This window comes from Lactuca serriola, chromosome 8, assembly GCF_051521515.1.
Source record: "Lactuca serriola cultivar US96UC23 chromosome 8, Lser_US96UC23_V15, whole genome shotgun sequence".
NCBI lineage: Eukaryota > Viridiplantae > Streptophyta > Magnoliopsida > Asterales > Asteraceae > Lactuca > Lactuca serriola.
Genome location: NC_136415.1, coordinates 30336643 through 30364642, shown reverse-complemented (window position 1 = coordinate 30364642; position 28000 = coordinate 30336643). Strand labels below are relative to the sequence as shown.

The following is a 28000-nucleotide window of genomic DNA, read 5'->3' as shown; positions in this document are numbered from 1 at the left end:
CCGATATATCCCAAGTAAAATAAATCAATTTGAGATAATGGTTTTGAATTTAAAACTCATTAATTAAGAAAATCAATTAATTTGAAATTTTGACTCAACATAAATGATATATTTTTTTTTTTCAGATGAATAGCCAAAATTCTCCATGATGATATCTTAGGATCTCATTTTTTTGGAAGATAATGATTTCTTTATTGGAAAACAACCTATATATACAATTACATTGAAGTTGTTCTTCTTACGATTTTGGATTGAGTCCTATGATTTATAGTGTTTTTTCTTTACCCCGTTCTTCTTATTCTTCTCCAATTTATTGTATTTACTCTATTCTTATTAATACTTTATTCTCGTTGAGAGGTCATTAATAAAATTATCAATCTACTTTAAGCATATTAGTTTCATTCACTTAGTTACAGAAACAAAATTATATCCATTATATATATATATATATATATATATATATATATATATATATATATATATATAATGTGATGACCTATGTTTGTCAAGAGAAAGTCATAAAAGTCATTTTAATACATAATGGCAAAACTCGTGGAACGGACCAAAAGCAAGATAAATAAGTTTTTTATTGTTACACTTCAACTTGCATGAACAAATACATATATGTTGTTTTAAGGTTTTTAAGAATTCTTTTATACATATTATTATACTCTTCGGTTAAATTTTATAATTTTATTTTACTGAATTTGTTTATATTAATGGTTTTAGTTTCAAAATCATCATTTGAGTACAAGAATTTATCGGCGCGATGTTACTTACGTTATTTGATCGTGATGCGAAGAAACTTCTAGAAAAAAACGTACAAGAGTTGCTTCAAAAGTTTAACGAGGTTATCGATATTAACTTCATTTATATAATACTAATTTTTTACTTTTTGTCTATTGATTTTTATAATCATTTTTTTAGGAGGGTAATGTGGAGATTTATCCATATTCTTTAAATGTACTTTTGAATAAAAAGTTGGTGTTCATAATTCAAATTTTACATTATAATTTGAAGAACAAAGTTGATGGTTATGCAATCTCAAACTTCATTGTTGATAATACAATCATTATTGAATTGGAAAAAAATTTAACATCGAACATGAAACATTCTTTTACAAAGACTGCTACAAACACTGCACTTATTGAATTTCATTTTTTTTCTATTTCAGTTTATCAACTAACATATTTCTATGTACTAAAAATGTAGGCGTCATAATCTGATTCATTTAACGTTTTATTAGCAGAATTCAGATTTCAAGACACATTAAGTTAGAAAGTTTTAAATATAATATAACTAAAACTAATATGTTAATACTTTAAATTATTATTAACTTCTAGATTGACATATGAATTTATTTTATACATTTAGGATGTTGTTTCGTTTATTGGTGATAACATCACACCCGTTTCGAATCTTGTTAAATGCGCTGCAACAAGTCCACTAACTAAATGGACACCCTTTAAAAAAGTGCATGGACACGAAGAATTAAAATTAGGGGTGAGCATGGTGCGGTTCAGTGCGTTTTTGGTCAAAACCGAACCGAAAACCGCAACTTCGATTTTTTGAAATTTAGAAACCGCACCGTTCGGTTTTTGCGGTTTTTTATTGCGGTTTTTTTGAGGTTTTTTTTTTTTTTTTTTTTTTTTTTTTGCGTTTTTTATTAGTTTTTTTTTTTTTTTTTTTTTTTTTCGTTTTGCCTTTTTACTAAAACTCAAGTAACTCAGCGAGTTACTTTGACTTAGATGAGGAATGCTAATCATTTATTGGAGATAAACCGATACCACCACCTATTGGTTTGAAATCAAATTACATAACCACTCATCCAACATGTTTCTAATGTTTCAATATAATATGAATTTAATATAATATTTGTTTCACAAGTACATATGATAATATCAACTAATGTATTCATAAAAATGATACTATATCATTAGTACTATTCATATTTAAATGTAAAAAAAATGTTATAAACATTATTTGTTATTATAAATACCACTAAATGTATGCTTAAAAATATATAGTCATCCTCCGATAGATAAGGTAGATATTTACATTTATAGAAATTTTTATTGTCATAAGTTCTTGGTTTTTACAAATATCAACATTTAATATATATATATATATATATATATGCGGTGCGGTTCGGTTTTTTTCGGTTTTTGCGAGACTAGAAATCGCACCGCGCCGAGTATTTTCGGTTTTTGTAAAACTAAAAACCGCACCATCGGCTTTCATTTCGGTTTCGGTTTATGCGGTTTTTTCGGTTTTTTTGGTTTGCGGTTTGGTTTTTGCTCACCCATAATTAAAATGCATGCTGGAAGATGTTTATGATGTTGATAGTCTGACAACAATGTCCTCAAACAAACGACCATCAACATCAATGACAGATCGTACTTCTAGAGAAGGCAAGTCAAAACTGTTAATTCCAAAGCAAGAAAAATAATATATGATTTTCTTGATTTTGTTTAAGTAACTGACTCATTTGAATACTATTAATCTCATATTTTGTTTACATACTATTTGGTTTTGGGGTTTGATTTTTGATGACTTTGTTTCATACTATTTATTTTTGGGTTGGAATTTTGATCATTTGAATACATTTTGGGTTTTATGAAATGCTGAATTATTCATCTATTTGCCTTTTAGGTTTAAACTCAGATTAATTTAGAAATTTAATAATATTTTACTTTGTTATTTCGTTTGAATGTAAATTTGTCAGCATTGTTACAATGTTATTCATTACAACTTCAATATAAATATTAGAAAACCACTAGTTTTTATGAAATTGTAAACTTTTATAAATCCTGTAACCGTTTTGAAACAATTATTTATAAATCCTTGTGAAATTATTGATAAATTTATTAGTAAATATTTACCATTAAAATATTATTATTTCTAGATATTAATGATACCCTACAATTTTATAGATTCAAATAATAAAACTCATTATAATGATGCTAAAGAGAGGCGAAGACTAAAACGTTTACATTTACAAAATAGAAGATTGAATTCTATGTCTAAAAGAGAAACTTTATTTCATCATCTAAAGAAATAAATACTTTTGATTGTGTTTCACTTATACATATTCCATCCTTAGATCAAATTGCTTATATCATCTTGACCAAATTAAAATATTTGAATTTGATGGTGATGGTTATGACAATGCTCTTTAACTGTAATGTTTATTGAATTTCTTTGCAGAATTTAACGTTGCTGGTACATATAACAACTTATTGTTGCTTTTGATTTTACAGGGCCAATATGAAAAGAATCATATGAGTGTTCATGGGGTTGGTACACCGAACAAAGTCAATTCATAAAACTACTATGTAACATGTTTTAATCAAAAAGTCGCATCATGTCGTGATAAAACAAAGACAACATGGATCATTAATGTTAAAAATTACTGTATTAAAAAGTCAAATTACTCTAATATAAATATTAAATAATTTTATTTAATAAGTTTGGTTCAAAAACTGTAAAATGAATATAACTAACATTTTTTATTAAAATTTCACATAAGATAATGTCACCTGTTAATACAATATATTTAATTTATGTTCCCGCGTTTCATAATCTGGTAAGTCAATAAAGATAAAATGAAAATTTGAAAATGGAAAAAGTCAAAATAAAGATAAAATGCCCTTCATCCGAATCGTCATTTGTTGACACTATTGGAGATTTAAATAAGGTGAAATCGACTATTTTAGATAAAATTAAGAAAAACGTTTCTCCAGGTACTGAACATGCGCTGTAATGAATAATTAAAGGACTGAGTTTGTACTATTACCCCTCTAAATAACAATTATACGGGACCCACTTTGTCTTGCTTGCGTGGCGATAACCAAAATCTTGTTTTTATTTTATTTGTTTCTTTTTTCGTTGAGTAATAATTTATATTTATATTATTTATAAATATAAATGATTTCCCCATAAAAACAGCTGAGAAAACCAAACTCGTCCGAAAATCAGAATCCCTCTTTTTTCTCTCTCCTCTCACCATCATCACCGGAGTTTCGACGTCCATGGCGATGCCAAGAAATCGACGGACAACTTCCCTCCGTGACTCCGATAGTCGACTCGGTGAGTCGGACAAGATTGATGGAGCCGGTAGTTGGGACGCTATTGAGTGGACCAAGATCGATGTAATATACTCTTCTTCTGCCTTGTAACCCTAGGGTTTTATTACTCAATTTTTTTTTATTCCTCGCCATATCACAAATGTATCTTCGATCTTGTGTAATTGAATTCATATTTGGTCATATTTGTTTTTGTGGAATTCACAGCAGCCTGTTTCAAGGCCTGTTCCTCATGGATTATCTGATTTTTTGTACGAAGCTGAGGAGGTTATCGCTGAGGTAAGATTTTGACTTGATTAACTTTTCAATTGACTAATTCTCAGGTTTGTTTTTTTAATTACATACATGCTTTATAGTTTATATTCTGTACATATTAGTGCCTCCCTTCAAGGACAACTTCAATAAGTATGCAACCAAGTACATCTGGAATACGAACTTCATATGGAATCTGTTATGATATAAAGCCAGCCTGTTCTAATTTTACTTACGTACTTTTGTAGTCCTTGACATAAAGTTCAATTTAATAGGAAAAAGAAATTTTGGCGATTAATCTCAGTTTTCTAATTGAACAGTAACACAATTGCCATCCATAATCAAATTGTGGCCTGTTTTGAATAGAGATTAACAGGCCTGCAGATGACTGTTTATCTCCATGTTCGAAGACATTATTTACAATGTACATGATAACATTTACATGAATACTTTTGTCCTTTTTATTACACTGTGTTTTGTTATCAAAGGGATATGGATGCTTTCTTAGTTAAAACAACTGTATTTATTATGACAGTAACAACTAATAGAAAATGGATTGAGTAGTCCTTGTTCTCTGCTTTTTAATCTATGTCCATATGATTGTCTTGTATGCTTGCTCCTGAAATTTTATAAACATAATGAAAATATTTTTCTGAGTTTTTGTAATTTGATATTAGGGGTATGGCGTTCTTGTTAACACTGATGAAGCCGGTACCTTGTTTGTGACCAATTTTCGTCTTCTTTTTTTGGTAAGTTGTCCATTACTGAACTTTTTAGTTTATGCACTCCTTCTGCATAGCAGTTATACTCATTGTACTTTCCCAGTTTGTTTAAAATCCACACACTTTAAATCTATATAAACAACTATCTATGTATGGGATTGACCAAAAAGGTCAATATTTTGCTAGTAGTGCATAGAAAGAAATTTGTGTCACTCAACATTGTGTCACTCAAGGACATGCATTGTCTACTTATTTCAATTTGAATGTTTGCTCTTCTTCCTGTTATAACACATCGTATAATATTTGGTTATATTAAGTATTAACACTATGCATCTGATGATATTCGAAAATGCTCCTATATGTGATATCTAATTTTTTGTTATTTTTTCTTGAAGAGTGAAGGGTCCAGGGATATTATCGCACTAGGAACTATACCATTGGCAACTATTGAAAAGTTTAGCAAGATTGTAAGTTATGCATTATGTTTATGTAAATTTTGTTTGATATTACAGCTTCTGTGGTTCCATACCATTTCTTCAAGTTTCTTATAAATGATTTATTAATAGTTTTCATTTATAAATTTGTCATCTCTAATTCCAATAATTATCTTTTTTTATTGATAGTATAATTAACAATGCAAAATGTGGGCAAATAGAGGGTAATAAGTAGTTTTAGTTTCTTTTGCTTAGAACTGATTATTTGACCCATAAATAATCACAGGTAATCAGAATTAATATCATTTTATCCAGATGTTAGAAGCTGATTATGCTCAAGATCAGTATGAATTTTACCAAAGCCTATAACTCTATCTAATTACAAAGTCAAGACTTGAGAAGCTTGGGTCATTTTTTTGGAATTTTGCAAGAATCTGATAGCATTAGGATCCTTGTTTACTTCAAATCTTATTTTAAATCTTATCCTAGGAATTAATTTAAACTTCAAGTAATACAATTCTTTTCCCTAGAAGCATAGTTTTGGGTTCTTTGATGTTGAATCAATAGCTCTTTTCTTTCATGATATACTGATTTTATGAACAATCTGTTATGAGAATATAGGTTACAAAGCAACAATCAGGTCCTAGGCAATCTGACAAGATTCCTTCACGAAGGCTTCTTCAAATTGTTGGTATGATACAATACTTTATTTTTTTAACATGTAATTAGTATTAATTCGTTCCAAATCGATGTCAACTAAGAAATCACATATCCATGCTTGTTGTTTTTCAGGAAAAGACATGAGGATTATTATATTTGCTTTTCGCCCTCGAACCAAACAGGTAATTTTAATTATGGCATTTAAGATCACATTATTTTATGATAAATATATTTCTTTCATGTGATTTGAATTTTACAGAGACGAGCTGTCTTTGAGGCATTACTGAGGTGTGCAAGGCCTCCAAGGCTGTGGGATCTTTACACTTTCTCTTCTGGTCCTTCAAGGTTCAGCAATACAAGCCCTAGAGTGCGTCTAGTGAACGAATACATACGCCTCCTTGGAATGGAATCACATACTCCAGTAACCTCCATTGAAGATGGTTCATTCACCTTGTCTAATGATTGGTGGAGAATCAGTGACATCAATGCAAACTATGACATGTGTCCAACTTACCCTTCTTCTTTACTATTACCAAAATCCATCAGGTAATGCTGCCTGCATATATGTCAATATGTCAGTTGTTTTCCTAATTCCCACTTTCCAATGGTTTCAATCTTGTGTTAACTTTGTCTGTTTGTTGATTTTTAGAGATGAGGATGTGCTGCAAGCTTGTAAATTTCGTGCACGTTGTAGATTGCCTACAATATCATGGTGTGATGCACGTAAGAATGCACACTTTTGTTTGAACAATTCTTCACAATTTATATATATATATATATATATATATATATATATATATATATATATATATATATATATATCACTGGCATCTGATTGATGTTGTAAATTCTAATGACATGTAGGCACTGGAGCTGTTCTTGCAAGATCATCCCAACCACTAGTTGGGCTGATGATGAATATGAGAAGGTAATGCTGCTATGTTAACTTTACCATACTATTACTATTTACTACCCCTGAGAATGCATGGGTAAAATTGTCTTATAAATTTTTTTTAATGCAGCAATGCTGATGAAAATCTGGTTGGTGCTCTCTGTACTCAACTTTCTGGTGGAAAGACAGGGCGCAGGTAAAATGAGTTTTCTATGATCAATCACTTCACTCATATATTTTTTCTGATCTAATAAAATGAATATTGTTTTTTTTTAGGAAGTTATATATAGCGGATGCAAGACCTCGGAAAAATGCATTGGCAAATGGGGCAATGGGAGGCGGATCGGAGTCGTCTTCCAATTATTTCCAGTCTGAGGTCTGTCAAAGGTTTGAGCTATAAATAAATATATTTTCTGTAAAATGTTAGTCTCCACAATTTTAAATTGCTAACATTGGGTTATGTTTTTAGATTGTGTTTTTTGGGATAGATAACATCCATGCTATGAGGGAAAGCCTTGTTCGCCTCAGAGACTACCTGGATACACATGGAACCAAATCTTCAGATGGAATGTCATCATTTTTGGTATAATTGTATTTTTTTTTTTTTTTTGAGTTTGAAAAATTTCTATCTATCTTGAAATCATTAATATTTGAACAGAGAAATGGGGGATGGACATGGGGTGGAGGTAATTTAAGCAGTATGTCTGCTTCTGTATCGACACTTGGCGACAGTGGTTGGTTAATTCACATCCAGAATGTTCTGGCTGGATCTGCTTGGATTGCTGCTCGTGTGGCAATAGAGTCTGCATCTGTGCTTGTTCATTGCAGGTAAAAATTATTTGCATTATTATTATTATTATTATTTTAAAAAGGTATTATATTTATATTCTTAAAAAATAAAGTATACAATAATTGTTTTTGTACAGTGATGGATGGGACAGAACAACACAGCTAGTTGCACTTGCAAGTTTGTTGCTTGATCCATATTATCGCACCATAAAGGGCTTTCAGGTATTCAATGGAAATATTGTTCATGTAAATAGGATATAAAAATTTAATACTTTTATGCATGTAGGCACTTGTGGAAAAAGATTGGCTTGCATTCGGGCATCCATTTTCAGATAGGGCAGGAATGGGAAGCTTATCTGGGAGTGGATCAGAATTACCCAGACAGTCTTCAAGTACAAATTTCCCATCATCACCCATGCGTCAAACAACTGGTTCATTCTCATCACAATCCCCAGCTTCTACACAAACACAAACACAAACTTCAAACAATTATTCTCCAATATTTCTTCAGGTTCTGTCTCCTTCCCACTTTCCATGTTCACATATTTTTATTTATTTATTTATTTATAGATCGTTACTTAATGTGTTCGTTAATGTTGTAATGCACAGTGGGTTGATTGCGTCTCCCAGTTATTACGAATGTACCCTTTTGCATTTGAGTTCTCATCGGTACGTTTTTTTTTCTTTTTTTATTTTTTAATTAAGACAGTAATAATCATTTGCTGTTTTTTAACATGTAACATGTCTTGCATTGCAGGTTTTTTTGGTTGATTTTCTAGATTGTATGCTTTCATGTCGTTTTGGGAACTTTCTGTGCAATAAGTAAGTATAACTTTCAACTTTACATACCAAGCATTACAATTTATAGTTTTTTTGACACTACTAAAGTAAAAGAGTTGTGATTTTTGTAAATCAGTGAGAAGGAAAGGGAACAGTTTGGTGTTTCTGAGGCGTGTGGGTGCATGTGGATGTATTTAGATGATTTACGTGCTTCAGGGGGGAATTCTCACGTGCACTACAACCTCTTCTATGATCCGTCAAAACACAATGGTCCTTTACTGCCGCCAGCTGCCGCCTTGGCCCCGACCTTGTGGCCCCAATTCCATCTCAGGTGGGCATGTCCTTCAGAAGCTCAAGCTGGGGAGGTCGAAGCTCAGTGTAGGAATATGGTAGAAAAGATCTCTGAACTTCAAAAGGTAATATTCACATTTCACAACCACCTCTATATTTATAAAATATTGGTAATAAAATTGATATTATATTTATATGAACAGGCAAAGGATGTGGCTGAGAGGAAAGCAAGAGAAGCGATTGCATCAATGGAGGCAGTAAAAGCAGAGATACGAAACGAAAAACAAGTGAGCAGTTCAGCCATGAATCTGGCAAGAAAAGCAAACAGAGAAAATGATATGATAAAGAGAGCCATACAATCACTCGGGTGTAGGATTCATGTTTCTGGGAATGATGACTGTACAATCGACATTGAAACCAATGTAGCCGACATACCACAAAGAATAACATCATCTTCAATGAGAGAGACAGGAGGTAGTGAGGAAAAGACGGATATGCCCATCTCGGTTACCATAACTGCTGATAACAATGATGTGTCTGAAAACCCGATTCTTAGGGTTTGCGAGTCTCTTTGTCCACAAAGGACACGAGAGGGAGGGTGTAAGTGGCCTGATGCTGGTTGTGCTCAACTTGAGAGCCAATTTGTAGGTTTGAGAGCTAACTATGATGCTTTTGACCGCTTGTCAATCTACGATAGCTACTTTCAGCCAAAATGACAAATCACAAATTTACCCTCCTAAGCCATAGGAAGAGAATAGGTGACATTCGGCATATTGTACAGTCTAGTCTGAGGGAGAAAGAAGAACAAACAAACCACTGGATAAAGAAAATTATCTACTCAACTGAAAAAAAAATCCCTAGTTTGAAAGGGAAAAACTTGCTAAATTATATTCTTGGATGATGTTTGGTTTTAGGAATGAATTAATTGTACAGGTGAAGTGTAAAGGAGGTGGCGTTTCTCATGGTTATGTTTTTGAGGTGGTGGCCGGTGGCTGGTTGTGTACACTGTACAGATTGTTGTTGGTAGTTAGGTAACTAGTTAGTGTAGGTGTATTAATTACTTCTGAAACTAGAGATGTAAAAGTAGTTCATCAACATTTTTGTTGGTTAAAACTTCAAAACTTAAAACAAGCAACTCATACTAGAATACTAATGTGCTTATGTGCTGGTTAAGTTTCATGCTGTTTTTACTTTTTACTTTTGTATTTTATGTTGCATTTCGATAGATGAAGCATGGGATATATTAAGGATTACGACCAACATTTAAATTCAGGGTTTTATACATGGTAAAAACAAAGAGTACTCCTCCTTGATTATGTGCCATTTTACAAGTAAACTGAATCCAAACACCATTTTACATGCCTATTCATCGGCTCCTGATGCTGATGCTGATGCTGTTGGTGGTGGTGGTGAATTTTCATTTGACTTCTTCTTATTTGCCCTTCGCTCTTTCCATCTTGCCAACACCCATCTCAAAACGAAAAATCCTCCAATTGCATAAACCTGATTTCAAATATCATCTTTATTTATTAGTAATCAACGATGAATGGTGATGCAATAACCCTACATCACCTAACCATAACTGCAATATGAAATTTCAATAATATCTTCTAATCTCTTTGATTGTGATCAAAACAGCATGATTCTTTTATTTCCACTGGATTAATGAGTATATTTTCTATAGAAAGTAGAGAGATTGATTACCTTCAGATAGATGAATTCAAAAAAAGTGTAACGCATCCATTCATACCTGCCAAAGAACAACAGGATTGGTATCTTGCTCCAACTCTTCCGCTTCGACCTTCAACGGAGGAACTGTCGTCGTCCGAGCATCAGGAAACCTTACAACCACCGGATTCGACGCCTCCGGCTCCATGACTTCACTACTGCGAAAAATTGAATCTCCACTCCCTTTGCTCTCCGTTTCCACCTTCACTACGTCTTTCTCCGCCGGTGGTGGTGGAAAACGGGAATTAACAAACTTAGTGAACTTCGAGATGACCGAAAGCAAAGGATTAGGAGGCCCACTGGATTCGTCTTCGGGTTTGCGAACCATCGAAGCTCCTTTCTCCGCCATTGTTTTTTCAGTTTGAAGAAATGTTATGTGTGAGTGTGAGTGTGAGCGCGCGCGTCAAAACGGTGGAGATTCCGTAATGGAGATGCCTAGAGGAGCGTTTGGTGAAGCTAACGAGGGTGGCACTCAGCCACTCGCTGTACGAGACGCGTGTACAACATGACAGGGTAATGCGGGCCTTAATTTCTTGTTCTAGGCCCATTTCTGTTGGGTTTGATGACCCATTTAATAACTTTTATAAATATACAATTATAAAGTATTTTAAAAGTTAAAAAAAATCGTAGAAAAGTTGCCAAATACTTTTAAAACTTATAAATTATTTTAAAGCTGATAAATATTGAAATCGAGTTTTATTTTTTCTATTTATTTAAAAATTTGTCAAAACATCATTTTTGTGATTATTTCTATTAAAAATAATTTTTATATAATAAATTAGTTATATTTCAGTTTCATAAAAAACTATGTGGAAAATAAATTTATTTCAACGGTTATGTGGAAATTTCTTTTATTTTATTTATTTTTTAAACTGCAAACTAGTTAATGGATCCATTTTATCTCTTTCTTTTCTTTTCCGTGTACAAAACAATCTCTCTAATTACAGTATCCACGTCATCCAGTATCAAGTTGGAGAAAATTTTTGCAAAAATAACAGTTTTGTGGGGACCATGAATAACCACGCATGAGAACTTGTCCTAGTGCCACGTGTACTTGGGTTTATCTAAAATGAATCCATCTTCCAGAGCTACAAATGTTGAACTCAAATTAATAAAGCTCTAATGATTTGCATCTTCCGCTTAATACTTGTACCTTTTTGGAGATTCAACCATTTCATACGTGAAAAAAGACCTCTCTCTTTCTCTGATGATCTGGATCTTAATCGGCGTCGGTTCTCCCTCCACAAACAGAAAGTCTGCTTTTCATCAGACTCCGATCGATTATTTGTTCCAATTTACCTGATAATTAGTAGTTGTTTGTAGTAGTAAATTCATAGGAGAAAATGCATTCACATCACTTGCAACTTGAGGAACCTATCCGAATGGCTTCAATTCTCGAGCCTTCTAAACCTGTAAGGATCAAAAAGTCAAACCATTACAATTACAATTTATTTTCATTTTTTTTTTGTTGTTGTAGCTCCAGGTCAATATATGTTGCAGTATATTTCAGTAATCGTGTCTCTGATTACATGAATTTCGAACTTGTGAGATTGCCAGAGGTTTTATGTGATAATTTTCGGTCTCAGATGTTAATCGGAAAGTTAGAGACTTTTGTGTTGAATTTTTCTTATAAACTTTTTTTTGTAAATGTAAACGGGACACCTGTTTGATTACTGTTGTCTAGAGCTTCTTTCCCGCCATGACGAAGATCGTCGGAACCTTGGGACCGAAATCGCGATCTGTTGAAATCATTTCGAGCTGCCTTCAAGCTGGGATGTCAGGTGATCTTCACTTTCTATTGTTTAAGTCAGAATTTAGAACTACCTCGTGTTTATCGGATATGCATTTTGACTTCACGGTCAAATGTGTCGAAATTTTGAATTTTGACTTTGTCAGGAGTTTATATTTACTTTTAATGATTCATTAATTCTCTATTAATACTTCACTTTCCTGCAGTTTAACATATTTCGATTGTATTCATTCAAATATCCAAGCATCTGATTCAGTTGCTTATCATGTGAAAACACAAGTTGAAATACATCTATGGTTTTGGAGGATTTTGCTTTGTGTTTATCCACTTTATGTTATGGAAACTTATTAAACTTGTATAGCTGAACTGAAAAGTGAAAATGCTTTCATTAGTTTGACGAATTTTCCATAACAAACTTGCTGATGTATTGTCTTAAGTGTTTAAGTGTACTACAGTACTGAATAATCTTATCTATCTTGGACTCATGTTGTCCCTGAAACCTTCTTATCTCTCTCTTTTTGTATGTGTAGTTGCAAGGTTTGATTTTTCTTGGGGTGACACGGAATTTCATCAAGAGACACTGGAAAATCTTAAGATGGCTATTAGGAGCACAAAAAAACTATGTGCTGTAAGTTTGTTTCCTGCATCAAAAGAATGAAAAACTATCTGTCTGAATTTCACTCACTTGTGAAGCAAGGGTTTTCAATTCATAATATGATGTTAATATATATAATTATATATAAGTTTATTTGCATCCTTTCTACCAGGTGATGTTGGACACTGTGGGTCCAGAGTTGCAAGTTGTCAACAAAACTGAGCATCCTATTTCTCTGGAAGCAGAAACCTTGGTCATTCTCACACCCGATCAAGAAAAAGAAGCCACTTCCAATCTTTTACCAATAAACTTTAGTGGGCTTTCAGAGGTAAATAATTATGTTGAGATTGTTAAAGCTTGATTCAGAATATGAGAGCTTCAATATAAAAACTTTATGATATTGCTTGAACTTTTATCTTTACAGGCAGTGAAGACTGGTGATACAATTTTCATCGGTCAATATCTGTTCACAGGAAGTGAAACAACTTCAGTATGGTTGGAGGTAAGGCAAAATTATATAACCTTTGATGATTTGCAAATTATCAAAATTTGATTTATTTATATTTAATACACAGGTAAATGAGGTGAAAGGAGATGATGTTGTTTGTTTGATAAAGAATTCTGCTACTCTATCTGGTTCGTTATTCACCTTGCATGTATCCCAAATACGTATTGAGCTGCCAACTCTCACTGATAAAGATAAGGAGGTGAAGTTTCTCTTTTGTGATTCCATTAAATGTTTCTTATCATATACTCATTTAAGTTGTAATATTTATGGAAAATTGTAGGTTATTAGCACATGGGGAGTGCGTAACAAGATAGACTTCCTTTCTTTGTCATATACACGTCATGCAGAAGACATTAGACATGTAAGCATAATTATATTTTATGATTAGACATTAGACATGTATTATTTCATTTCTCTATTATTCTTGTCATGCTAATATGTTATCATGTAGGCTCGTGACTACCTCTCAAAATCGGGTGATCTCAGTCAAACTCAGATTTTTGCAAAGATTGAAAATTTTGAGGTCTGATTGCCCACGTATTTTAAGCTTTAGTTTTAGGTGATCAAACTTTGTCTTGTTTGTATTAAGTGTTGAAACACATATGTATATTGGTTTTTATTGCAGGGGTTAACCCATTTTGATGAGATCCTACAGGAAGCAGATGGTATAATCCTTTCTAGAGGAAACCTTGGTATCGATCTACCTCCAGAAAAGGTTCATTTTAATTGTGTCATTTCAGCTTCTGCAATCTCAACACTCTTTCTAAAATATTTTGTTATAAATATAAATCCTAAATCCTTACTTTTCTATTTATTGTTTATGTTGTGTTTAGGTGTTTTTGTTTCAAAAGGCAGCTGTTTACAAGTGTAATATGGCTGGAAAGCCTGCAGTGATTACCCGTGTTGTGGACAGCATGACTGACAACTTAAGGCCCACTCGAGCAGAAGCAACTGATGTTGCCAATGCTGTATTGGATGGTAACTTAGTTTGTTTATTGCATTCTTCTAATCTTATGTTATGTTTATGTTATCTCATTAATTTGATATTATTCTTGTTGTGGTTCTTCACTTCAGGAAGCGATGCAATTATTCTAGGTGCTGAGACTTTGCGAGGATTATACCCTGTTGATACTATCTCCATTGTTGGTAAAATTTGTGCAGAGGTAGATTTCCTTCAATTTGTTCTCTTTTTTTTAAAGATTACTTTAATAATTCTTTTAAATCTTGTTTGCAGTCAGAGAAGGTATTCAATCAAGATTTATACTTCAAGACGACTGTTAAATATGTTGGAGAACCCATGTCCCATTTGGAATCCATTGCTTCCTCTGCGGTAGTATTATTATTAGTATTCAATTCAATCTTCCTTTTCACCTCAGTTTTGGTGCAACTAACATTTCATTTTCTTTTCTTGATCTAGGTGCGTGCTGCCATCAAGGTCAAGGCTTCTGTTATCATCTGTTTCACATCATCAGGGAGAACTGCAAGGTCTGTATGTAGCATTGAGAGAAAAAGATAAAAAAAATATATATATTTATGGGGTGAGAGAGGCTCGAACTCTCGACCTCAGGATCACTCTTAAGCTATGAGACCTACGCGCTAGCCAACTGCGCCACCACCCCATTTTGATTTAACACTTATCTGATTCATTGTATTTGTTATCTTAGATTGATTGCAAAATATAGACCAACTATGCCTGTCATCGCTGTTGTCATTCCTCGGCTCAAAACAAATCAATTACGATGGACATTTACTGGCGCTTTTGAGGTACACACAACACATTATCAAATGGTTTAATTAATTTACTTGCGTAAAATTAACACATCTAATTCTTCTGCTTTCTAAAAATTATATTTCTAGGCAAGACAAACTCTTATTGTTAGAGGCCTCTTTCCAATACTTGCAGATCCTCGACATCCGGTAACTAAGATTTCTCACTTCTCCAAAATCTCTTTTTACTTCCATATATTTTAAAGTGCCACGTCACGTCAGCATCCATATTCCAAAGTCATCTCTAATTTGATCACAACTCAATGGAGGCACGATTTCTTATTTTATATTATTCCATTACTTGGAAACAGGCCGAGTCAACAGGTGCAACAAATGAGTCAATCTTAAACATCTCACTGAATCATGGAAAAGCCATTGGTCTCATCAAGTCCCATGATCGTGTTGTCATTTGCCAAAAGGTTGGTGATGATTCTGTCGTCAAAATCATCGAGCTTCAAGAGTAAAGACTAATAAGTCACTAAATTACCTTTTATGAGGTATTTCTGATTCGGCTAATAAGTCACTAAATTTGACATGTCTGTACAATAAATACACATATTCTGCAACTAGCCAGAAAGAAAAACAACCAGATTATGTCATTCCATTTGAAATATTCATCACCCAGAATGATTCAACAAAACTACCTAATCTTTCATGTATCCCTTTTTTTCCCCAAATGACACCAACAAACAAGACTTGTAACATAACATAACAAAAACATCAAAAACCAGATCAACCAACAACAAAACGCTACAAAACAAACAACAAATAATGCTGTTTAATTTCTAAAATCTACCCATGTTTTGCTTGAAAATCCTTCATGAAAGCAACCAACTTCTCAACACCAGCAAAAGGCATTGCATTATAAATCGAAGCCCTCATTCCACCAACCGATCTATGCCCCTTCAACTGAACCATATTCTCTTTAGCAGCTTCCTTCACAAACTCACCTTCCAATTCCGATTTCTCAAGTGTAAACGGCACATTCATCAACGACCTCACAGATTTCTCAACCGGACACCTGTAAAACCCTTTGCTCTCATCAATCGCGTCGTACAAAATCTGCGCTTTCTTCATGTTCTTCTTCTCGACCTCCACCAAACCACCCTGCGCCAACAGATCTTCAAACACCAATCCACACATGTAAATCCCGTAACAAGGCGGTGTGTTGTATAACGAATTGTTGTCGGCGTGGATCTTGTAATCCAACATCACCGGTGTAATCTCTTGAGCGTTTCCGATCAAATCCTTCCTTATGATCACTATCGTGACACCAGATGGGCCGACGTTCTTCTGAGCTCCGGCGTAAATGATCCCGAATTTGGAAACATCAACCGGCTTTGAACAGAAGTTGGAAGACATATCAGCGATTAGAAGCGCATCTTTGTTTTTAGGTGTGGGGTAGTCTTTGAACTCGACGCCGTGAATAGTTTCATTCGCGCATATATGCAAATACCTGGCGTTCGGGTTCTGATCCAACTCATCGAACGACGGAATCGCGGTGTATTTCTCCGATTTACCGGACCAAATCACCTTAGGCTTGCAGTATTTTGTTGCTTCCTTGAATGCCTTGTCGCCCCACGATCCGGTTACAATGTAATCAACGGGATCTTCGGGTTTACAGATGTTGAGAGGGATGCCGGCGAATTGGGTGGTGGCGCCGCCTTGGAGGAACAGAACGGCGTAATCTTCGGAGATATCCAGTAATTTTCTCAGATCTGACTCTGCTTTTTGGATGATGGAGAGGAATTCCTTCCCTCTGTGACTCATCTCCATAACACTCATTCCAGCTCCCCGCCAATTGTAGAGCTCCGATTCGGCTTTCCGGAGAACATTTTCGGGCAGCGTGGCGGGTCCAGCGGCGAAATTAAAAACCCGATCTTGAGCGGAGGCCGAAGCTGGTGGTGCAGCGACGGTGGCGGAGTATGAACATGTGATTGAGATGGGCTTGTTGGTGGCGCGTTTGATCGGGAAGGCATGGATGGAAGGGGTGGTGGTGGTTGAGGTTTTAATGATGCTAGGGTTTTTCAAGAGGAGGGTGTGAGGGGTATTGGCTGACATTGCCATGGCTGCCTTGAAATTAGAAGGTTGGATGCAGATTTTGAGGGCGTGTATGTATGTGTATATATAGGACAAAATATAAAAATAATAATTAATATATGTTTATAAAATCAATTACTATTTCAAAACAACATTTTAAGTAATCGCATAAATGTATCGCATTATCTTTAATCACAAAAATGACCAAATGATTGTTCATAATTATAGAAAATGACTATGATTCACATAATCTGAAATTAGTTTTTTTTTGGACCTAGATAGTAGATCCTATTTATACAATCCATTTAGTTGTCGATGTATTAAATAAAAATCCAAAATATACACTACATCCCTTATCAGCATTCCATACCCTCTCAAACATTTGGACAATACCAAGTATGGTAAATGAGGGTAGTTCTAAACTTGTAATCTCCATGTTTTATTGTCTTTCAATGAAAATCTCAGTATGAAATATGATAAACTAAACTAAAATGTGTTGACTTTTTGTATTAGAATGGATATTTCTTATGTGTTTTGTAGTATTTAGGTTTCACAACTCATGGTTGGTTTTGTAGTTAAGTAAAAATTTCATAAAATGCTATTTGAAATGATAACTCGGTCTGAAAACACGATGAACATTTTCAAAGTGTCTCCAAGGAAAGTAGTTAGTTGCATATTGCTTCTTCAATTGATCACTTTATTGGGTCATCTGGGTCTAGACGTGAATCACATATGTCTTTCAAGTTTGTTGACTATGTAGTAGAGGGTAAATATAAGTATGTTATAGAAAGAATTGTTAACTGTTCATGTCTTAATGCTAAAATTAGATGTTTTGTGTCTAATCTTAACAAGATGTTGAACCTAAAGATTATAACGAGGCTTCGGCTAATCCTAATTGGATCAAGGCGATGAAGGAAGAGATGGAAGCTCTTCATCGAAATCACACTTGGGATATAACAAGTTTACCTAAGAATAGAAAATCCATTGGATGCAAATGGGTTTAGAAGATTAAGTATAAGTCAAATTGGGGAAGTAGAATGGTATAAATCACGTTTAGTTACTAAAGGATATAATCACATGGAATGTATCAATTTTGAAAAAAACCTTTTCTCCAGTAGCAAAAATTGTTATTATTCGTATTGTTATTTATTGTAAGACAAAATTGCAAGTTTGGTCCCTGTGGTATGTCAAAAATTGGATGTTTGGTACAAAATGTTTTGGAGTTGCACCACTAGTCCAAAAAGTGAATTGTATTGCAGGTTTGGTCCAAATGTTTTTGGAAAAACTTAAAATGACTGATTTACCCTTCATATTTTGTTTTCTTATTTTTCTTTTACTGCATAAATTTAAAAAAAAAAAAAAAAAAAAAAAAAGACAAAAGACAAAAAGAAAATATCACCCACCCATACATACACGCACTCTCTCTCCCCCCATCTCACCATCTCTCTCTCTCTCTCTCACACACACACACACACACCAAGAAGAAATTTATCAAGCTACACCCTCTTTCCTTAACCTTTTTCCAGTTACCCAGATGCTCAAACTCATCAATATTGTTTTCAAACCCAACCCACATGGATCAAAACTTGTATGATCTGTTACTTCCATCAAACCTCCATCTGCAACCTCGGCTCTTCAGAAAATTGCTTCATTCTCTACACACATTGAAAATTTGAAAAACATACACTCACACACAGTGAAGAACAGTGTAAACCCATTTGAAATTAGAATCCTTATGTTGGATGGTTTTCCCTCAACTGGTGTGCTTCACGAACCAAATTCCATTCTTATCCCTCTGAATCCCTCTGTTTCAACTAAGGAATTAAAAATAGAGAGCTTAGATTTGGATCTGAAACATATGATGAGTTTTTTCAAGAGCTATCGATTTTGGAAAAATGGAGGAGGCGATTTTCTGGGTTTGTTCAAGAACTATTGATTTCTGAAAATCCCAGCTGGATGATCAATCAAAACTTCCCCATTTTCACTGGATGGATCAAAACTTCAACCAAAAAATCAATGAAAAGAAACATCTAATTAATTTTTTCTATAGAAATACCCTCAAAAACCTAGATCTCGTTCCAGCTGGACATTTGTGGTGTTTTTTACATCCATAGAGATGAGACGCGCAGATCATCCTTCAGTCGGTGAAATCGAGCAACCAATGACATCGGCCAAGAGGTTTCCGACAAGAACAGAAGGGGTTTCGACGGTGGTGGTGTTTTTTCTGATAAATGCTTACTTTTCAGATCTATCCTTCGCCAAAAAAAGATAAAACCCATATCTCGAAGTATCGAATCATTCATTATACTTCTCTGTTGGATTTTGATATGTTTGGTGTGAAAAAGGTGAGATTAATGGTGGTGGTGCGCTCCTGAAAGTGGTTTTTTATGTGTTGAGAGAGAGAGAGAGAGAGTGGTATTTTCTTTTTGTCTTTTTTTTTAATTTATGCAATAAAAGAAAAATAAGAAAACAAAGCGTGAAGGGTAAATCAGTCATTTTAAGTTTTTCCAAAAACATTTGGACCAAACCTGCAATAGAATTCACTTTTTGGACTAGTGGTGCAACTCCAAAACATTTTGTACCAAACATCCAATTTTTGACATAGCACGAGGACCAAGTTTGCAATTTTGTCTTGTTTGTTCATAATTCATGGTCTTTATATCAATTGGACATAAATAATGCATTTCTTTATGGAGACTTATCTGAAGATGTATATATGACTCTTTCACCTGAATATTATATTGATAATGACTCTAGGGTTTGTAAACTTGTTAAATCTATGTATAGCTTAAAACAAGCTCCCAAGAAGTGGAATGAAAAATTATGTGTTTTTTTGTTCATGTTTGGTTTTCAACAAAGTGTTAGTGATTACTCTTTGTTTATTAGAAAATTTTGAATATTCTGTTACTATTTTATTGGTATATGTAGATGATAGAATATTAATCGGAAGCTATGAGACTGAATCACAAAAGGTCAAAGATTTTATGAAAACTCAATTTTTGATAAAAGATCTTGGTATTCTTAAATATCTTTTGGGAATTAAGGTTGTTAATTTTGATAATGGGTTATGTTTAAATCAAATGAAATATTCTCTTGAGCTTCTTCATGAGTATGATATGCTAGAGTGCAAACCTATTAGCATACCTTTGGAAACTAATCTAGTTGTTAATTCTGGTGATTTTATTAAAAATGATGAGTTGTTGGCAAATAAAACTGAATTTCAAAAACTTATTGGAAAGTTAATATATCTCACGATTACTAGACTCGATATTTCTTATGTTGTTCAGGTTCTTAGTCAATATATGGACGAACCTAGAAAGTCACATTTGAAAATTCCTTTCAGACTATTATGATATTTGAAAAATAGTCCAAGAAAAGGGGTTGTTTTGTCTAAGTTTGATGGGTTTAAGTTAAAAGATTTTGTAGATGCAGATTGGGCTAAGTGTTTATCCACGAGGAGGTATGTAACTAGTTATATGACTCACCGTAATAAATCATTGGTTTCATTGAAGACTAAGAAACAATCTACTATTTCTAGGTCTTCTACTGAATCAGAATATAGAGCCCTTGGTTCTATTACTTGTGAAAACATTTGGATTTTGAAAATTTTGTTTGAATTGGGTATAAAAGATCTTACTCTTGTATCTGTTTTTTATGGCAATGATTCAATAATTAAATTGACTCTTAATCTGATTTTTCATGAACGCACTAAGCATTTTGAAATAGATCTTCACTTTGTTAGAGAAAAAATCTCTAATGGTGTGTTGAAAATGGTTAAGACCAGTTCTTCTGATCAAAATGCTGACATTCTTACTAAGTTTTAAGTTTTAAACAACATGAATTTTTTCGAATAAAATGGGGTTTATTGATGTTTTTAAAAAGGAAAAATAAATATTTCGATTGAGGGGATGTTGAAAATACTAAATATTTTTAATATTCAATATCATATTTATTAATTATTGAGTTTGGGTGTTTTGTGTTAATATTACAATTCCTGGTTTTCTCGCATTAATAAAATAAATTTGTTGTAAGGGGTTAGTCTTGATATTTTGGGAATGTTGTGCACTGCGGCTCGTTTCTTTCAAACTACAGGTATGACACGCGGATCTGATCCATGGATAATATCCAAGACTCGGTTCATATACATGACCTAGGGTATATATTGGTGAGAGGTGAAGGGTTTCGTAATATTCAAATCATTTTTGCTCCCAATACTTAGAGCTCTCTCTCTCTCTCTCTCTCTCTCTCTCTCCTTCGGTTAGGGTTTCATAGTTGTAACATTATGTGTGATTGATCATCCTTTTGTTCATGATCATTGTAGTGTAGGTTGAGTGTTTCATTCTTAGGGTAGATTAGGGTTTTGTAGTGAGGTTTGATTTGTAAGTAACTTTAAAACCTCTTGTTTCTTAATCCTCAAATGATATAAGAACCGTTGATGTTTGAAAACTTTGGTTTATTGTTTTTTTAACAAAAATGATATAAAATTATACAAAAGGATAAGAGAACCTTATAATGACATTCACTCACATATGAGTTTTAAACAACATCAAAATAACCAAAACACAAACTAATGAAAACTACAAAAAAAAAAAAAAAAAAAAAAAAAAAAAAAAAAAAAAAAAAAACAAACAAACAAACAAACAAACAAAAACACCATACTTGCAATTGTTTCTACATATTTGGTTGATACTGAGTCATCTTACTCAAAAGCTTTTTGCATTTCAATAATTTTCTCCTTGCACCAATTATTAAGTAGTAATTCATCATACACACCCAAAGAAACGTTTACATGGGTTTTTTTTATTAGTCGAAAAAACTATAAACATACCTTAAATATCACAATGGCATCTAGGAAATAGTTGAGTTTGAGTTTGCATTGGTAAGTTTTAGGCTTGAACCACTTGAACAAGAGTGCATCGTCATTATTAGATTGGTTGCCATGCTTGAGTAGTTTGAATTTGAAATAGTGTATGTAATGTAATATCATAGTTCATATTGATTTAATCTCGTATCAACAGATCTTTTGACACTTAGTTTGATCAAAATCAATCGATCTGAAAATGTCCTATTTCAAAGAGGATGGTCATTATATGAATTTCTTCAAGAAAAGAATACATATCTAAATATTATCTTTATAATTATCCCAATAAATATTATCTTTATAATTATCCCAATATGTGATGTATATATATATGTGGTATTATCTTTATTTTTAGCTTTTTAAAAATAGAGCGTTTAGTAATATTTCAAACTATATATAAATAATTTTATGCACTGAGAATAATTATGATACTTATATTATTATGTGATAATAATTGTGAACCACAAATCGTATCTTATTGATAAATATACTTTCAGAACCCATGTCTAGTCAAAATATTAGATCTATTTAAAATAGAGTAAAGTGTTAACTACTTGGTTGGTGAGGGGCCAGGAATAAGTAAAAGCAGCGGTGTGTGCCGTCGTTGGTTGGGTAGGTGAAGAGTGTCACATTCCCAAAAATGCCCTTCCTTTCTACATAATTATCGGGTTTGCCATCTTTGTACTTTTGTTCTATTAAAATTACCTAAAATATGACTATTTTACAAGGTTAATATTTTATTTAAAGGTCATTGTTGCTTCCGAATATTGTGATTGTCAAATAAAAGCAATTTAATCGCAATTGTTGAACTTTCTGTTTCATTTATTTTCTCTTCCAGAATACTGGTTTATTTGTTTTTTCTACAACTTCAATTTATTTTATAAACAAAGATATTCCAGTTGTAACAAAGAGTTAGCTTTAATTCGCTTTTACATTAACGTACAATCTTGAAAGTTTTTTGCAAAAAAATAATTTAAATATTATTCGAAACGATTTTTCTTTTGTTTCTGTCACATACCCAAAACAGGTTCTGATTGATCTTGACAAAAGCCCTTTAAGTTAGACAAGGATTAAATCCGGCATCAATTAAAGCAACTTAAACCAACGATTTCAAGTATGTAATTGAACACTCTCGAATAGACTATTTAAATTAATTCCAAGTTAAGAAACAACATAAAGAACTAATGATTGTTTGATATAATTCGATAATGGTCGATTCCTGTAAGATCTAGACAAATGATTTAAATTTCGAAATTTCTACATCGAAAATAGGAAAACATTTAAGCACTGGTAAATTTGGTGACGGCCTTGGTACCTTCAGAAACAGCGTGTTTTGCCAATTCACCGGGAAGAACAAGTCTCACAGCTGTCTGAATTTCCCTAGAAGTGATGGTAGGCTTCTTGTTATACCTCGCGAGTTTTGAAGATTCCTGTGCCAATTTCTCAAATATATCGTTGATGAATGAATTCATGATCCCCATAGCCTTTCCTGAGATTCCGATATCAGGATGAACTTGTTTCAGAACCTTGAATATGTAGATCTTGTAAGTCTCCACCGACTTCTTGTTCTTCTTCTTCTTCTTGTCGGTGGTAGATGCATCCTTTGGTAGCTTCTTCTCCGCTTTCGGTGCCTTCTCCGCAGCTGGTTTTTTCTCCGCCGGTTTCTTCTCTGCCGCCTTTGGTGCCATTTTAAGTGAGAGGGATACTGAAAGTTGGCGCGCTTTTGTGTAGGAAATAGGACTGGTGAGGTAAGCGATGATGATAATAAACTTGTTCGAAATGTTTATATATAAGCCAGGGAAGCGTTTTGATTGGTGGATATATGTTCACGCGGATCGTTGTTTTATACCGTGGATTGATATGGGATACGTCTTTTGACAGTGTAGATTAAAGTACTTGGTATTTGTCGAAAATATTTCAAGTTTTCTCTCCCGCTGAAAAGAAATTGGTGAAAATGGTGAAAATATTTGGTGGTAGAGGGTTTTTAAAAATGTAAATTTACTATGTTTTCCCCTTCTTTATGTTCTACCACTTTATCTTTTTTTTTTTCACGTTTTATTTTTTTCATCTTCACTATTATAAATAAATAAAATGAAAATATCCGATAAAGTTCTAAAATTTTGGTCCGGTTTACGTTTTAGTTCTAAACTAATTTTTGTTTACGAAAAAGTCCTAAACTGGCAAAAACTTGCATTTTTACCATTTTTGACCGGTTGAAACCGGTAACAAATTAATTTTTGACTATTTCATAAACTGACCCAAAATATTATGACTTCTCTGCAAAAAAAAATATTATAAATTTACAGCAAATAAAAACTTTATTATTATGTGTCACAATAAGTGTTGGTTTTATAAATTTGAAAAGGTTAACAAAGGACCAAGACTCAAATTGTAGCAAACCCGAAATCTGTAAGTGATAAACAACACACATGTTTTGTACAGGTTTATATTTGCCGTTCAGATTGTAGGGTTTACCATTTTTTAAGTAACGAAACCTAAAAAATTGTCAATTCAACTAGAAAACGAGCATCAAAAGTCCCAAAATCTCACAGACCATCATCACCTCATTCATTAATCTCTAGTTAAATACAACATCATAACACTAAAGTTAGTCAATTTGTGATTTTTTACACCTTAAGTTGTTATGGTCAGGAGCGGCTCAACGAGTTTGAGGGTTCTAATCGAAACAAAACTTTTGGGCCATTTGGTCTATACTATACTTAAATTCTATAATAAAAACGAATATAAAAATGAAGGTTGTCTTTTTTTTTTAAACTTGCATACTTGCGATTTTAATTAAAAGGACAGGTCAAACTTGTAGGGTTATCTTAACTCAAATATGCACAAATCAACATAGGAATCAATGAACAAGCCACATATGTAGAAAACAATCAATAACCAACATTTCTTAGCTTCAGGTTACATAAACAAAGAAATAATCACTAACTCAAACTTACAATGTTTTAATTAAAATGACTACATTCCTTAGCTTCAGTAGCAAGCCAGCAACACAAAATATGAGTGGAAACACGAACTCAAAAATTAAAAATCAATGAGAAACAAAGAAATCGATCTTTAATCAATGAACAAAGAACAATGAAAAATCAGATAATTGAACAAATTACCCCTTATCGGCAATTAACCCTAATAGATATTCAGACTGATGTAAAAATCAAGTGAAAACAATACATATACCTTGAATCAATGAATTATCAAAGATTTTTGAACATTGAAGAATAAGAGAAATTCATCAAAGAAGGCAGGAAAAAAATTCATCGGGTCAAATGGCCATTTAATGTTCAACATCGAGATTATAGAAGCCTCGAATCAATAATCAGTATTCATAGTGCGATAATGGAGAAGGAAGGAACAAGATAAAAGTGTGATCCTGGCTTTTGATTTGAGGCGTCAGGCGTGAATATCAGCGAATGGAGAAAAATGTATCGACGATCGACATTAAAGGATTTGACTAAATGAGGCCCTTTACAAAATAGGGCCCTAAGCCCTAGACCTGTCGAAAATACCCGAATTACCCGCCCGATTTTTTCGCGTATCGGGTAAATCGACCCGATTTTTTCGCGTATCGGGTAAATTTTTTCGGGTAAAGGGTACGTTTGCTGGGTTTCGGGTAGCAGGTATTTGATCATGTTTAAACTAACTATCATTATTGAAAAACATGAATCTATTTTATTATGACAATATGTCACTAGCAATATTAAAAGTAATTGTTTATATACTATCATCTTCTTTAAAACGTAACCGTTTTCTAGATTATAGTTTTTATTGCAAGTAACAAACTCATTTATCTTGACGAAACTTCTAACATGACAAAACTTATGGCTACAGTTATCTTAAACATTTTAAACTATAATCTTGGATCGGGTAAAGGGTATTTTTTTAGCATGAAACCCCGAACCCGACCCGAATTACCCGAAACCCGAAAAAATTACCCGATCAACACCCCTACTAAATGTTAGAAAATAGGGAATGAATAGATTGTTTGGATTCTCTGAAAGTCGTGGCTCATTATCAAACTGAACTATTTCGATAGTACAGATCAAACACTCAATTGGATGAAATTCAAAGAATGAAATTTGAGAATGTATGTGAAAATGTTCTTCAAGATGTACCAGAAAAATGACCAAAAAACAGATATATCATTCATGTCTGAAAACTGTCAATAGACAGTTAAAAACTGTCTGCCCTTGGACCCCACTCCCAGGGGCGCTGCCCCCGGATCCCGTTTGTTTAGGTGCTTCGCCTCTAAATAACAATGTACTTTGAATCTTGAAAAACTTGAACAAGTGTGCACTCCTACACCATCCTAACTTGTTCAATATTTAACGATATTATTTTTGATCAACAAATTTAATCCTATTACACTTAAATAATATTGATGATATAAAATCACTAACAATGAACCCATATTTAACTTCATAATACGTAAGGCCAGCCCTAATCATGGTCGTCATGATCTTGTTTGTTTTCCGGTTTAAAGAAATAAACTTGATTTCATCATTCATATGTTAATCAACATCAAGATGTCATGGTACATAATGGGTATTACAATCATGATCTTACATTATTCGTTAATCTAAAACTTCAAAACGTCGGCAAGCCATGATCAATATAAATACCAATACTTGAAGTTCAATATTGAAAATGACATGAGGAAAACCATAGTTCCTTCAACTTCAATTTTCGCCAAGTTAGGCCCAACAACTTCTTTCTAACCTTCAACAAACCCTAGCAATCGAATTTCTTTTCAATTACATAAGATAAAATAATGGTTCGTAATCCAAATTCACAGTTATATCATCATTTCAAATAAGAGTTCATAATCCAAAGTAAAATAAAACTAAAATGACGGACGAAAACTACAAATCCATGACGAATTTGGGAACAATGAAGAATTAGTTCATCCGTTCCTATCAAACGTACCATATAACTTCGCATTTCACTAATTAAGATATGGACGTAATGAAATTAACGGAAGACATATTCAGTCGAATTCAGTTACAGAAATTGACATTAAAGCTGAACAAATTCTAGATTCATATCTTTTAAAACTGGTGGATTACTGTAAGATTTCTACAAGCACTTCAAAATTGAAACTTTTACATCGAAAATTGTCGATTAACATCTTCAAGACATTTTAAGTGCTGGTAAATTTGGTGACAGCCTTGGTACCTTCAGACACGGCATGTTTTGCCAATTCACCGGGAAGTACAAGTCTCACAGCGGTCTGAATTTCCCTAGAAGTGATGGTAGGCTTCTTGTTATACCTTGCTAGTTTTGAAGATTCCTGGGCCAGCTTCTCAAATATATCGTTGATGAATGAGTTCATGATACCCATAGCCTTTCCTGAGATTCCGATATCAGGGTGAACCTGCTTCAGAACCTTGAATATATAGATCTTGTATGTCTCCACCGACTTCTTGTTCTTCTTCTTTTTCTTATCGGTTGTGGATGCATCCTTTGGTAGCTTCTTCTCAGTTTTTGGTTTTGTCTCTGCCGGAGCCTTTTCAGCAGCTGGCTTCTTCTCCACCGGTTTCTTTTCTGCCGCCTTTGGTGCCATTTGTAGAGAGAACGGGAATGTTGTGTATGAACGAAATGGAAATGAACCCGGTTGTGCTGATAAAACTTGTTTTGGGTTGTTTATATACAAGCGAGATATGCGTTTTGATTGGTCGATGTTTATTGACGCGGATAATCATTCTACACCGTGGATCTACATGGATACGGATTTGACGGTGTAGATGCAGTTAGATTGTATTTGAGGGAATATTTCAAATATTTGTTGTCGCGGGAAAGAAATTGCTTAACGTGGGGTTCTTTATTTTCAC

The 28000-nt window shown here is 33.4% G+C and overlaps 6 protein-coding genes and 1 non-coding gene across 8 annotated transcripts; 2 read left to right on the top strand and 5 right to left on the bottom strand.

Moving 5' to 3' along the window:
- The first annotated feature begins 3956 nt into the window (after positions 1-3956).
- On the top strand, positions 3957-10084 carry MTM1 (Myotubularin-like phosphatases II superfamily). Of its 2 annotated transcripts, none has more exons than XM_079012496.1 (19): positions 3957-4151; positions 4296-4364; positions 5015-5086; positions 5455-5526; positions 6115-6184; positions 6286-6335; positions 6413-6699; positions 6803-6876; positions 7018-7081; positions 7176-7241; positions 7322-7421; positions 7515-7628; positions 7704-7873; positions 7972-8056; positions 8121-8345; positions 8444-8503; positions 8592-8656; positions 8751-9030; positions 9109-10084. In XM_079012496.1, exons 1-19 carry the CDS (start codon positions 4032-4034, stop codon positions 9619-9621), a joined length of 2556 nt encoding a protein of 851 aa, XP_078868622.1. In that variant the 5' UTR covers positions 3957-4031; the 3' UTR covers positions 9622-10084. The 2 variants fall into 2 exon arrangements, with proteins under 2 accessions (XP_078868622.1, XP_078868621.1); XM_079012495.1 differs by having other exon boundaries at positions 4293-4364.
- Positions 10085-10128: 44 nt separating this feature from the next.
- Positions 10129-11074, bottom strand: LOC145065501 (uncharacterized). Its single transcript, XM_079012497.1, has 2 exons — positions 10656-11074; positions 10129-10408 (listed from the first exon to the last, which is right to left on the bottom strand). The coding sequence occupies exons 1-2, from the start codon at positions 10980-10982 to the stop codon at positions 10268-10270; spliced, it is 468 nt and encodes a 155-aa protein (XP_078868623.1). The 5' UTR covers positions 10983-11074; the 3' UTR covers positions 10129-10267.
- Positions 11075-11749: 675 nt separating this feature from the next.
- LOC145066521 (pyruvate kinase 1, cytosolic-like) lies at positions 11750-15893 on the top strand. Its single transcript, XM_079013805.1, has 16 exons — positions 11750-12045; positions 12318-12414; positions 12914-13011; positions 13151-13306; positions 13403-13480; positions 13554-13685; positions 13767-13847; positions 13938-14009; positions 14112-14201; positions 14320-14464; positions 14561-14649; positions 14721-14816; positions 14904-14971; positions 15151-15250; positions 15344-15403; positions 15565-15893. The coding sequence occupies exons 1-16, from the start codon at positions 11977-11979 to the stop codon at positions 15715-15717; spliced, it is 1584 nt and encodes a 527-aa protein (XP_078869931.1). The 5' UTR covers positions 11750-11976; the 3' UTR covers positions 15718-15893.
- TRNAM-CAU (transfer RNA methionine (anticodon CAU)) lies at positions 15021-15105 on the bottom strand. The gene is given in 2 exon segments: positions 15021-15056; positions 15068-15105. It is a non-coding gene; the product is annotated as a tRNA-Met (tRNA).
- LOC145066523 (phosphoserine aminotransferase 2, chloroplastic-like) lies at positions 15827-17359 on the bottom strand. The gene has a single exon (XM_079013806.1). The coding sequence runs from the start codon at positions 17318-17320 to the stop codon at positions 16046-16048; it is 1275 nt and encodes a 424-aa protein (XP_078869932.1). The 5' UTR covers positions 17321-17359; the 3' UTR covers positions 15827-16045.
- A 5969-nt stretch (positions 17360-23328) lies between these two features.
- LOC145069984 (histone H2B.4) lies at positions 23329-23920 on the bottom strand. The gene has a single exon (XM_079016910.1). It carries the CDS (start codon positions 23840-23842, stop codon positions 23435-23437), a length of 408 nt encoding a protein of 135 aa, XP_078873036.1. The 5' UTR covers positions 23843-23920; the 3' UTR covers positions 23329-23434.
- Positions 23921-27185: 3265 nt separating this feature from the next.
- Positions 27186-27800, bottom strand: LOC145069626 (histone H2B.3-like). The gene has a single exon (XM_079016575.1). The coding sequence runs from the start codon at positions 27730-27732 to the stop codon at positions 27310-27312; it is 423 nt and encodes a 140-aa protein (XP_078872701.1). The 5' UTR covers positions 27733-27800; the 3' UTR covers positions 27186-27309.
- Positions 27801-28000: the final 200 nt, after the last annotated feature.

Bases quoted from the DNA above. Each gene is read 5' to 3' on its own strand.
- MTM1 (XM_079012495.1), top strand. From the start codon at position 4,032: ATGGCGATGCCAAGAAATCGACGGACAACTTCCCTCCGTGACTCCGAT. The intron at 7,242-7,321 runs GTAAAATGAGTT...GTTTTTTTTTAG, and splicing joins GGTGGAAAGACAGGGCGCAG to GAAGTTATATATAGCGGATG. The intron at 8,346-8,443 runs GTTCTGTCTCCT...TGTAATGCACAG, and splicing joins ATTCTCCAATATTTCTTCAG to TGGGTTGATTGCGTCTCCCA.
- LOC145069984 (XM_079016910.1), bottom strand. From the start codon at position 23,842: ATGGCACCAAAGGCGGCAGAGAAGAAACCGGCGGAGAAAAAACCAGCT.
- LOC145069626 (XM_079016575.1), bottom strand. From the start codon at position 27,732: ATGGCACCAAAGGCGGCAGAAAAGAAACCGGTGGAGAAGAAGCCAGCT.
- LOC145066523 (XM_079013806.1), bottom strand. From the start codon at position 17,320: ATGGCAATGTCAGCCAATACCCCTCACACCCTCCTCTTGAAAAACCCT.
- LOC145065501 (XM_079012497.1), bottom strand. From the start codon at position 10,982: ATGGCGGAGAAAGGAGCTTCGATGGTTCGCAAACCCGAAGACGAATCC. The intron at 10,409-10,655 runs GTATGAATGGAT...ATTTGAAATCAG, and splicing joins ATCCTGTTGTTCTTTGGCAG to GTTTATGCAATTGGAGGATT.
- LOC145066521 (XM_079013805.1), top strand. From the start codon at position 11,977: ATGCATTCACATCACTTGCAACTTGAGGAACCTATCCGAATGGCTTCA. The intron at 12,046-12,317 runs GTAAGGATCAAA...ACTGTTGTCTAG, and splicing joins TTCTCGAGCCTTCTAAACCT to AGCTTCTTTCCCGCCATGAC. The intron at 13,848-13,937 runs GTAAGCATAATT...GTTATCATGTAG, and splicing joins ATGCAGAAGACATTAGACAT to GCTCGTGACTACCTCTCAAA.